The sequence below is a fragment of the Puntigrus tetrazona genome, chromosome 3 (genome assembly GCF_018831695.1).
Source record: "Puntigrus tetrazona isolate hp1 chromosome 3, ASM1883169v1, whole genome shotgun sequence".
NCBI lineage: Eukaryota > Metazoa > Chordata > Actinopteri > Cypriniformes > Cyprinidae > Puntigrus > Puntigrus tetrazona.
Window position 1 is genome coordinate 27,680,482 of NC_056701.1, and position 12,009 is coordinate 27,692,490.

Consider the following 12,009-nt stretch of genomic DNA (forward strand, 5'->3'; position numbering starts at 1 on the left):
GCGATTAATCATTTGAAAGCACTAAAACATGTAGAATATACAATACTGGACATACTACAAAACATTTTGGCACTGTCAGATTTGATCGAGATGTTGAACTTTGACAAGTAATAGACAGTAAAACAATTAATAAATACAAAAATAAAAGAACACAACAGCTTTTTTTTCTTCATTTTTATTCATGACAAATACAGGTTTTTAAAACTGGAACAAAATGAAAACACTTCTCTAAACTAAAATCGTATAAAGATTTGGGATTTAGCATACAGAGGGGAAAACCAAGAGATAAAGCAGTTTGAGAGACCTTTAAGGCTTCCAGTCAAAATACTGAACAAAACCGATCGTCAATGTTTCCAACGTGTCAAGTGAGAGCGGACTGTACAGAGCAAACATGCCACAAGTATTGGATTCATTCTGAATGCATACTAACAGAAATAAAGGTGGACCTGCATGTGCAAGCGACGCCAGCTCATAGCAGTGAGACCAAAGAAAACCAAACGAACAGAATTAAAACGAAACAAAAAAAAAAACGAAAACACGAAAGGTCCTGTGGAAACGCTGAGAAAGGGACCGTTTTACATTTACATCTTTATCATATAGGCCACTACATCTGTGGTTCACCTTGTTTTAAAGCAGCGGAGGCGAGTTGTCGGATGGAGGTCTTCAGGTCTTCCTCTTGCAGCCGTCCCAGCTCCTCCTGACGTACACAAATGGTCAGAGAAACTCAATTAGTGCACGAACCCAGACACATTTACAGAAAAGTCATTACATTAAACATTCAAAACGATCAAACCACAATGGTTTCTTTTTTTTTTTACGTCCAATTAGCAATACATAGAATCATTAGTTCTACGCTTTAATCATAAATGCTTTCTCTTGAGGGTTTATTAAAAGGCTAGGGTTTACAGCAGCAGCAGCAGCGATGGCAACTGCTCGGCTGCAAGGCAAGCACACAGATAAAACCATGAAATATTTCATATTTAATTGATATCCCTCTTCTATGCGGCCAGACTGAGACTCTGTAGGTGGCTGATCTTGCTCTGTAAGCATGCGCTTGCTTTTTTTTTTTTATTTCTTTCCCAGGACAACACAAGTAGGGAATTTAAACAAAACACGAGAGAAAGCAAAAGTATACTTCAAAAGACACACCTGCATTACAACACAAGCTAAGTCACCCCAGGGCTGAGCGATATAACCGATCGTAAAAGAGAGCTTGATTCCTCGTGTCCTCTTCCTTTAGTGCATATTAAGGTCGAAAGTGCTGCATTCATTTGGCGCGATTACTTGTGTGTGATGCAGCATCTCAGAATTGTCTTTCCATGCCAAAACGCAATGAATAAAGACTCGCAGGTGAAGAAGAATCGGCGCTGAAAAGGTGCTTGACTAATATGCCAAAGATGGCGCCGGATGCGCGTGTTAATTTCCGCTGGTCGTTATGAAACTGTTCTCTAATGTGCGCAATGTTAGTAACAATTATGATATATGACGTATGATATAGATCGGCAATATTACTTGAGCAAGAGTATTGTCAATATTATTACTTTTGCAAATATAACAAATATTTTAACTGGTTTCATTTGCAATTAGATGAAAACAAGTTCATTTCCACTACTAATAATCTGAGTTTCGCAAAGTGGTGCCTCCTATTACTAAAACTATTTAAAATCACGCTTTAACAAATACTTTAAGCTTCATCGAGACTAACTGACACGCTTTTGTTTAGCTATATCACCCAGCCCCGATTCAAACCTTTGACCGGGTACCGAACAGGTAAAAACGAAAATAAGCGACACAAACAAGGAGAAAGAACTGTTTTGAGCTTGATCTGGTTTGACGGGTTACTGCGGGATATCGATTAGGCTCATGTGTAAACCCGACATCCACGGCGTAGAGCAAACCATTGGCACTTGAAACCAACAGAAAGCGAAACATTTAAAAAAAAAAAAAAACGGGAGAAGAGAGATAGGGTAAATAAACATCAAGCTCTGAGACACGTTCACAGGCAACAGCATTCAAATGGATGTGGGTAGTGAAAGGAGTACCTTGGGTGAGTACCTGCACAGATTGACAGTATCCTTCATTTTTAAATGGGCTTTTCATGTGAGAGAGAGAGAGAGAGTGGGGGGGGGATGTCGCTCACAACACCAACGCTGTGTGAGGTGTGAAGCCAGCTGCAATAATTCATTAACCCTACACTTCCATCCTCCCAAAGCTATCGGATCTCAACTTGAAGAACAGACGGGTATTAAAAAGTAAAAAACATATCCAAGTAACTCCAATAAAAAAAAAAAAAAAAAACTCTTTGGACCTCTTATTAAAACCTTGAAGACATGTAAAATGCTGTGTGCTTATGCATGTACACGCATAAGAGCGCACAATCATTTTATGTGAGGAAAAACAAAGTTCAGTCGACTGGTTTTAATCTTGCTGCGAGCATAGAGTAAACAGGTTGAGGTAGTAAAGGCAGAGTTAGGAAAAAAAAAAGCAAAAAAAGGAGAAAAAAATAAATAAATAAAACACGTAAATTTGGAAGAGAACTTGTCTAAAGAGACAGATGTATGACCGATACAAAACGAGGTACCTCCAGGCATGTTTTTCAGGGCTACACTGGCCTTTCCCTCTGGGTTTGATTCTTTCTACTTTCTTCCGTTTCATCAGCCTAGTCCCCATCTTCAGTGCATACTTACGATGCACTATTAAAAAACAGGAAGAAAAATCACAGACAGAACTGAAAGAAAAAGGGGGGAAGGGGAGAGGGGGAGAGACCCGAGCCGGACGGGACGGTGCACTTACCTGGGGCTGATCTGAGGTCCTATCAGATCAGTTTTAATTGGACTGTGTGTCACCTTCAGAATGTAGCTCTTGTGCGGTGCCGTTCACTTCCGCTTTGGGAGGCTCCGCCTCCATGGGCTCGGGCTTCGAGAGCTCATTAGACTTCTCTACGGAGCCCTTTCTGCTGCTCCTTTTCTCATCGGAGGAGTCCTTGTGCTCTGAGAGACGAACAACGAACAGATATGGGTATCTGACAGATTCTGAAAAATGTTTGCCATGTTCTTTTCAGGAAAGGCTCACGGCTCTGAACGAAGATGTAAAGGTTGAAATGGCACACCTTTGTCCCTAGAGGATTTGTTCTTGTCTCTGTCTCCTCTGTCCTTGTCTCTGTCTCTGCTGCGGCTGCGGTGCCGGTGGCTCTTGCGCTCAGAGCTGCGGGACCTCCTCCTCTCCCTGCTGCGAGATCGCTTCTTCCTGTCCGAGCGATCGCGGCTGCGCCTCCTCTCTCGCTCGCGGCTCCTAGCGAGGGTTCGCACGTCAGTGGTTAAATTAAAGAAACCAAAACAGATACTCCGAACCAATACTGTTAACCAAAAACCGAAGTTATTTGACAAATCGAGAGAGTGAGCTGTGAGTGTTACCTGCTGCGCCTCCTGTCTCGCTCCTTACTCCTGGACCTCTTCCTGTCTCTGGAGCGGCTCCTGCGGCGGTCTGAAGCGCGGCTCGAGTGTCTGCTGTTGGAGTGACTCCTCCTGCGCCTCTCCCTGTCCCTGTCCCGTTCCCGATCCCTCTCCCGCTCGCGTTCCCTCTCCTTCTCCCGCTCTCTCTCCCTCTCCTTTTCTCGCTCTTTCTCCCTCTCCTCCTCCTCTTTGCGTTTCTTCTCCCGCTCCTCTCTCTCCCGCTCCCGGTCCTCCCGCTCTTTCTTTCCTCGGTCGTCCTTCTCCGGATCCTCCGAGCGCCGACGCAGTTTTTCCTGTGGAAACGGACCGTGAATCGTGGTCTAAACAGTTAAGGTTTTCTACCGATAAAAACATGGCATCGCATTTTAAAAATAAAACGGTCCAAGCGAATGTATTTTTGTTGACGGTTGAAACCTAAACAACTGCACGTAGCGTACCTTCAGCTCCTCGACCGTGGCTTTGATTTTGGCGTATCCCATATGCTGCTTGCCCATGAGATGATCGTCCACTCTGGACTGAGCGTCACCGACTATGAGGAAAGCTCCACACACTTCACACACCTCCATCTGCTTCTCCTGAGCCGCAAAGCTCTCGATGGTCTGACAGACAAGAAATCACATCAGGTTTACAATTCAATCCAAAAACACACGCCACGCATCTGCTTGAAGCCGACTCACTGAAGGGGTGGAACTGAGCTGCTCCCGCTCCTCCTTCAGCTGCTCCACCAGCTTCATCATGCCCTGCGCCTCCTCGACACGGCCCTCCGAGCCCAACTCCTCAATCTGAACACAAACGCGCATTTATATTCCTCGCTGAACACAAACATGCTCGTTTCTCATCTTACGACACTCAGAACCTACCTGAACAACAAGCTCCTCAATCTTCGTGGTGAGGACCTGAGCTTTCTCCTCGTTCTTCCCAGATGGACCCGGTGCCTAGATATCAGAGTTCGGTGTGAGTTATCTGACACACAAATGTCTTCTACATTATTATCATCATAAAAACAGCATGCGAATTGCAAAAATCGTCTCAACCGGCTGGCTTTCCAAAGAGTCTGGCAATAAATGTGTTCCAATATCCATATGCAGACAGCGAAGGCTATGAAAACACTCACTCCAGAGTTCTGCTGGGCCTGTGACAGGGCTAAACGTGCGTGACCCCTCCGAATCCTGCGCTCCACCTCGGCCAGGAGACTCTGCAGGTACCGCAGGAAGTCCCGCTCGTATCCTTCCTTCATGAAGCGGGAGCTCTTCTCGTACCTAAGAAGACGTGTAACAGTCAGGTGTGACGATCAAAAAAAAATAAAAACTCATCCAAATAAGATGCAGTCTTCAGCAAACCTGTCATAACCCTGAAGCCCTGGCCTTTTTTTAATCAATTAAAAAGTTTGTGGGACAATTAGAAACAACCTGAAGCATAGTTCTTATTTTAAAAAAATGTAAGCATAACTGTCTAATATATTTTAGTAATTTGTTCAGTAATGATAATTACCATTAAGATAGTTAATTTGCCAAAATCTTTGCATTATATATCAGAAATTTGTGAGGAAATCAATGTTTTTTTTATCTTAATGGTTTGAAAAAACAGCTGTTTTTTTAAACTAGCTGATTTAGGATCTGGATGCGTTTACGACATTCGTCCGACACAACAGTAACTTACATTTTCCTCAGGTTTTCATCATGGATTTTTTCACAGGGACCTGGAGGAAACAAAAATAATACATTAACGTGAATCGCAAGAATAATGCGAGGCAAACGCATTTGGAGAAGCTGCCCTTACCCAAGTCTGATCGTGTGTTCGTGAAGAGTTCAGCGGGGCAAAAACCACACAGGTAGTATTTGCAAACCTGAAGAAAAGAGCGAACGTGTGTCAAATCCTCACAATCAGTACATTGAGCAATAAGCTTAAACTAGATTTAGACAAGAAGCGATAAAGTCCAACTCTTTAAAAAGAAAAAAGCAATAATATATTAACAAACTACTTTTTTTAAAATTCATTTTCATTCAATTAGGCCTTGTACATACTTTTAAGGTGTGTGATTTCTGTAATATATTTTTTTAACCTGACTCTCGAAGTAGCACTCTCTACAGTTTATGAATGAAAAGCGATTGGCACAAGACTCCTCACTGTGTTACCACGAAGTTGTGCGGTTGCTAAGGAGTTTAGAGTGTTGCTAGGGTGTTCTGGGTTTGTGGCACAATGTCACACAGTGTTTCCATTGTGTTGTACTGGCTCAAGTCAAAACAAGACTACTGTGATATTTCATTATCTGTGTGTAACCCTGGACACACAAAAAACCCCTACAAAATAAGTAGCAGGGGAACGTTGGTAGCAATAAGCGAGAATACATTATATGGGTCAAAATTATCATGTTCCACGAAGATATTTAGTTTCCTAGCATAAAAATCAAAACTATTAGTTGTAATTATCGCCAAGGACTTGACTTGGACTATTTCTCAGTATTTCGCGCCTTTAGATTCCGGCTTTTCAAGTAGTTCTCTCTCAGGTCAAACATCTTTCTATGCTATCAAACGAAAAAGACGACAGAAAGAAATGTAATATAATCCCTCTCCTCGGGTCGCATTATTTGAATAGTGTGTTAACGTTGGCTCAAACGGAGCTGGACGCCGAGTTTAAACGCCGTCTGACACTTCTCGGTTGTTCCATATTAACAGTAGTTATATAATCTCCGAAAAGCACATTATGAAGATGTATTATAGACGAGGGCGGGACGCGTCCGTCGCGTGTTTAGCGCGTGTTCAACAATGAGGCACGAGCGTAGCGCGCTGACGGATACAAACACGACCCTGGACAAAACTAGCGCACGACACAGAGGTCGGTTCAGCTCATACACAAGCAAAGACGTCTCTAAGCGTCCCTCAAGTCGGCCAGCGGTCGTCGGAGCTGTGCGAGTGAGTGCTAGATGAAGTATGGGTCGCTAGTTAGCCGTCGCTCACCGTCTCGTGATCCCAGCGCACGTTACAGCGCTTCTCGTCCGGAGCCAGGTTCCGGTCCCGGCCCATCAACTCATCCAGCAACTGGGCAGCGGAGAGCATCGTGCCTCGCCTTTACTTCTGACACGCTATACGAGACGATTATCGTTCATTTACAGGGTATCGTGTGCAGCGTCCCTGCTCGGAGCCCAACAACAAAATGGCCGATCAGCGCGCAGCGGATGTTACCCAGAAGACACCGCGAGAAAGAGACGTTGAGTGCGCCATCCAGTGCATGGGGTGACACGACTTTGACTAAAATCACCAAACATTCAAACATCATATACTTGAACTTAACAACTACATTACTAACAACAATTAAGCAGTAAATCAGCAGCTTGTTAAGGTTGCAGTTAATAAGCTAGTTGAGATCTGGTCCCAAACTATGTCTTTCATGTAACACATTTTTCCAGATGTTTCGGATGTTTACCAGTGTGGTCCAGATGGGTTTATTTCCTAATAATGAAAGTGACAGCCACTGCTTTCCTCTCTGATCATAACATGCAGTTTGTTTATAAGATTTAACTAAACTTTTCAGGTTTTAAATGGTTCACGTGGCTCCAATTTGAACCAATTTTATAATAGCTCATAAAATATAAAAATGTTCAGATGCAAAAACCTTTTTTAAGCGGCATAATTAAAAAAAAATCAGGCTCCTGTGTGTAGGTTCAATAATTCACTTTAATATGGCAATGAATATGTCTTATTGTTAAAGTGAAAGAGTCATAATTAATTAATCAAATGAATCACAAATTACTCTCAAAAGATCATTTAAAGTTATTGTTGTATAAATTGTCAAACAGACATGGCAAAAAGTAGCTTCAACAAGAAATATTTGGTTTATAATTTATTACATACGTTTTTTAAACCATGATGGGTAAATTATGACAGAAAATGTCATTTTTAAATGGGTGAACTATACCTTTAATAATATTTATTTTATTAATTTTACTGTTATTACTATGGAATTATATCTTTCATGAAATTATACTATAAATAAGAAACTAAAACGTCCAGTAGGTGGTGGTAAATGTCTTAATGAAGTCATCAAGACATTTATTCATTTGAATCCTTCAAATGGTTGATTTATTAAAGGGCCAATCTAGCCGATCGGGCCCTCAAGGTTCTCATGAGTGTTTGGCCTTAAATTGCAGTAAATAAACCAGAGCCGCTATGAGACGTCCGGAGGACTAATTTTAATGTTTTTTGTAGGTTTGCACCTCGGTCATATTTAAAGGATAATCTCAACCACTGTTTACATTTTTTGAAACCCCTCAACTGTTACGTTTTCTCTAGACAAAACAAAAATCTATAATATGCGCTTCATTTGACAGATGAGAATTAAAAATGGCATGACCGAAAATGCTTCATGACCAGACAAGTGCAGTAGCGTTTTGAAGACTTTAAAGGTTCTACTATGGAACCTTGAGGGACTTCAGCTATTAGTTCTGCCTCCCCTGATAAAATGCCTTCGTAAATAATACACTGATATCAGCTAGACAGATTTTAAAACCATTTAATAGCTTTAACAGACATACCAATTTCAGACATACATTGTAACAAAATGGTGTGATCAACCGTATTAAAGTCTTTGGAAAGATCAGCAAATAATGCCGCACATGATTCTTTACAATCAATAGCAATGACAATAACATCAATTACTTTAGTAGCTGCTGTGATGGTGCTATACCTTTTCCTGAAACCTGATCGAGAAGGAATAAGAATATTATTTACTGTTAAGAAGTCCTTTAACTGATCACTAATCAGTGATTTAAAATTTTAGCTAATACTGAGTTTTGAGATAGGATGATAATCGTCTGTTGTTGGGTCAAGATTGATATTTTCCGAAGGTAAGTTAATAATATACTGTAATTTATTGGTTTAACAATAATGTTAGCCACAAGTTTCAGAAAGGAAAGGTCAAGCCCATCATGCCCAGCTGACTTTTTACAATTTATGTTTTGCAATACAAAATAAACCTTCTCCCTTGAAATTGGCTCAAAAGTAAAGAGGTGTTGGTGCCAGGCATTGAGGTGAAAAAACCCTGGAAATGACAGGCAGAGGCAAAATGGTTATTAAAAAAGTCTTATCATTAATTTGCATTTACAAGTTTAGGAAGAGCTGAGAAAGAGGTTTTGTACTGTTTTCATTAAATTGATAATTTTTTTTTCTAAATTTATCTGGGATTTTTTTCCTTTCTTGTTGTAAAACTAATCTTTACATATTTTGTGTGGTGCATTTTTTCTTAAATGTCTAAAATTAACCCAATTATTTTCTTTCCCAGATTTCCTGGCCTTTTCCCAGGCCAAATCCCATTCATACAAGAGAGTGGATAACGCATCAGAAAACCAGGGATTATTCCTCCCCTTTTGAAATCTAAAAGGTTGCATTCTTATTTTAAATGCCCATAAATGAATCCTTAAAATAGGAACCATACCAATTCAATCAGGAATTAGATTAACTTCTTTCCAATCAAATTTTAAAAATATCATGGATAAAAGCTGATAAAGCATTTAAAATACCTTTTTTTCACATCCGTTTTAAGTTTCCAATTTCTAATCATACCAACAGCACAATGGTCACTTATATCCTTTGAGAAAATACCTATTTGTGTGCATTTATCTGGGTTATTAGTTGAAAACAAATCTATTAATGTGGACTTTTTTGAGTCCTTTGCATTTGGACAGGTGGGAGCATGTATTACTTGAGTTAAATTTACCTGCATTAGGTGTGTTATCGTCCGTATAAAAAGTCTTTAAATCTAAAAGACAAAGACAAAGCAACCATATTACCTGTAGTGCACCCATAGCAAACAAGCTGATGGAGGAACGTTCACGGTATGTCCAAGACAATAGACGCTATAGTCAGCAAGATATTTTGTTTGTAAGCCTACACAACAGTATGGGAATTGTAATCAGGAGTAGGAGACGGGTAGGTTTAGGGGTGGGGATGGGTGGGTTCAGTGATCAGAAGGTGGAGATTGTAGGTTTAGAGGTAGAGATGGCTGGGTTCAGTGATCAGAAGGTGGAGATGGTAGGTTTAGGGGTGGAGATGGTAGGTTTAGGGGTGAACGTGGGTGGGTTTGGTGATCAGGGAGAGGAGATGGTAGGTTTAGGGGTGGAGATGGGTGGGTTCAGTGATCAGGAGGCGGAGATGGTAGGATTAGGGGTGGAGATGGGTGGGTTCAGTGATCAGGAGGCGGAGATGGTAGGATTAGGGGTGGAGATGGGTGGGTTCAGTGATCAGAAGGTGGAGATGGTAGGTTTAGGGTTGGAGATGGGTGGGTTCGGTGATCAGAAGGTGGAGATGGGTAGGTTTAGGTATATATAAGGTGGGAGGAGTGGCATGTCGTGCTTGCTTGTGTTATCTTTGATTAATAATTAAATCTGATCTGTGACAGTTGAGAAACTTATTAAAAACCATCAGAAAATTACATCACCTTAATTAAAAGAGGTAGGAGAGCATCTACAAGTAGTAAATATGTTTAGGAAAAATAGTAATAATACAGATTGAATCAAGATTTTTGATATGCTTTTGCTTGATGGATGTCTGTATGATAGAGAAGAAAATTGCTTACTGAGTGATTGTAAAACAGATTATAGACTATTAATTTGTGCATGCATCAGACAGAATAAATTCAGTTTAAATATGCATGACACAAAATAAAGACTAAGATTATGAGAAATTGGTTAGAATAGTGTTAGAGTTATGTATTGACATTATGCAACTTTGACCCTTCAGTTTCAGCTTCCATCTGGTATAACACGTCTTGTTCTAGGTCATGACATGACATGGCCTCTATATAGTATCTTAGACTGGTATGGGCGCCAGGGGAATCTGAGGGAATGAAGATTCTGACGCACAAAAAGATATGTGACTAGTCATAACTTATGTGACGAACATGTCTGAAGTCTTTGTTTTGCCTGTTGCTTTTACTTATCTTGCTCTGTCCTTTCCTCTATAAATAAAGTGACTTGCGATCTGAGCTTCGGAGGCAAAAGCAGGGAAACGGAGGCAAAAAGCAGGCAGGGAGGCAAAGGCCTGCCCGGCCCCCGGCCTCGGGCGGACTGGGATCCGTCCGGAGGCAAAAGGGAGGTAAAGGAGAAACCTGCTTTTCCCCCGCTTGCAACCAACAGCGCAATCCTTGCAAGCTAAAAATCCAGAAACTTGTCTTGTGTTTTATTTCGCCTTGAGTTGATCCTTCCTGGTAAAGAGCCGTTTGAGTGAAATAGTCTCAACCTTTTTCTTGGTCCTTCGAGCCGGATCCCAACAGGACAGAGCGGAGGAGGAGAGGACGAAGAGGAGCTGAGAGATAGTCTCTGGCGCCAGAGCCAGGCAATAGCTGCCTGACTAAAATCCACCCGCGTGAATTCGAGGGGGGTCGGTGATTCTTCGTCTGGAAAAATCAACTTCTCCGGGCTGTCTGACGGGAGCCGTTGGAAGGACAACTCAACGCACTGATCAGGTGATATACCGGTGTTTGTTTTATGTACGTTCAAGTGTGTGTGACTGCAGTATAATAGGTACCGGCTCGAGTTTGTACCCAGTGATTTGCCTGTTGAGGTGAAGGATCTGTATCGACTCTGGAAGCATAGATTACTAGCTCGATCGTACCCAGTGTTTTGCCTGTTGAGGTGAAGGATCTGTATCGACTCTGGAAGCACAGTAATCTCGACAGAAGAATCTGTCGACCAATTGTCTAGGACATTGGTTTGTCGACAAAGTTGTTCTAAGCGCGCAGAGTATGAATGGTATGAATGTGTTGTATGAATGTCTTTGTGAATCACTAGGATTTACGGTGAATAAGTTTGTTGTTGTTTAGGAATAACAGAACTGATATTTCTCCCCACTAGAAAGGGAGTTGTGTTATTCAAACATAAAAATTATATTGGGTTTGAGTCAAAATTGAAAAGTTGGTTTGTTCAGATGGCTGTATCCACAGACAAATTAGTGTCTGTAGAAGCTTGGTGCAGTGGACGATCTGATCAGACGTGTGACTAATCGTTGACTCTTACCAAAAGCAAATATGGGCGCAGAAAATAGTAAATTGACGGGAGATCCAAAGTTTATGCATACATATTCGGCAGACAGTGTGCGATACCTCTATGAGTGGAATAAAAAATATGATTTCAGTGGTAAATTAGTCAAAAGGGACTGCGCTCTCTTAATAGACAAAATAAAGGTTGACTTAGTCTTAGCCAAGGGAAAAAAGGGTGATCTGTTGAAACTGTTGAATTGATTGAAGTGACGAAGTGGCAAGAGCAGGTAGATAAAAGACAGGCGAAAGTCGAAGAGAAAGGAACAAGAAGAATTGATTGCAGTGCAGAAAGAAGAAGATCCAGCAGATTATGTTGGGAGACCAGAGGCATTGTATCGGCAAGAAAAGTTAAGTTAAGTAGAAAGAGCAGCTAGAGGCCAGGAGATGGCTGCAGCAGCTCAACGAGAGGAGCTGAGAGAGCAGACAGCACAAAGCGAAGTGCGAGCAAGAGGGAAAGGAAAAAAAAAAAAAACATGACCGATCCAAGATAACTGAATTCAGATTTCACGGGTCTAGACAGGAATGA

The 12,009-nt window shown here is 41.4% G+C and overlaps 2 protein-coding genes across 5 annotated transcripts in view; one reads left to right on the plus strand and one right to left on the minus strand.

The window, feature by feature from the left end:
• Positions 1-12,009, plus strand: part of LOC122334574 (NACHT, LRR and PYD domains-containing protein 3-like) — a 498,320-nt gene that overhangs the window by 106,224 nt on the left and 380,087 nt on the right. The gene's annotated exons all lie outside the window — the stretch shown is intronic.
• On the minus strand, positions 152-6,660 carry luc7l3 (LUC7-like 3 pre-mRNA splicing factor). Of its 4 annotated transcripts, XR_006248926.1 has the most exons (12): positions 6,410-6,660; positions 5,232-5,298; positions 5,112-5,151; positions 4,567-4,711; positions 4,313-4,387; positions 4,130-4,234; positions 3,890-4,051; positions 3,414-3,745; positions 3,110-3,291; positions 2,794-2,990; positions 2,582-2,693; positions 152-697 (listed from the first exon to the last, which is right to left on the minus strand). XR_006248926.1 is itself a non-coding variant. In XM_043232863.1 (11 exons), exons 1-10 carry the CDS (start codon positions 6,506-6,508, stop codon positions 2,827-2,829), a joined length of 1,371 nt encoding a protein of 456 aa, XP_043088798.1. In that variant the 5' UTR covers positions 6,509-6,657; the 3' UTR covers positions 153-697; positions 2,794-2,826. The 4 variants fall into 4 exon arrangements, 2 of the variants coding, with proteins under 2 accessions (XP_043088798.1, XP_043088810.1); XR_006248922.1 differs by having other exon boundaries at positions 2,582-2,990; positions 6,410-6,658; XM_043232863.1 differs by lacking the exon at positions 2,582-2,693 and having other exon boundaries at positions 153-697; positions 6,410-6,657.

Coding starts and splice junctions, on each gene's coding strand:
- luc7l3 (XM_043232863.1), bottom strand. CDS start 6,508: ATGCTCTCCGCTGCCCAGTTGCTGGATGAGTTGATGGGCCGGGACCGG. Junction 4,712..5,111: donor GATGAAAACCTGAGGAAAAT/GTAAGTTACTGT, acceptor ACGTCTTCTTAG/GTACGAGAAGAGCTCCCGCT. Junction 4,388..4,566: donor AGGCCCAGCAGAACTCTGGA/GTGAGTGTTTTC, acceptor TCTGATATCTAG/GCACCGGGTCCATCTGGGAA.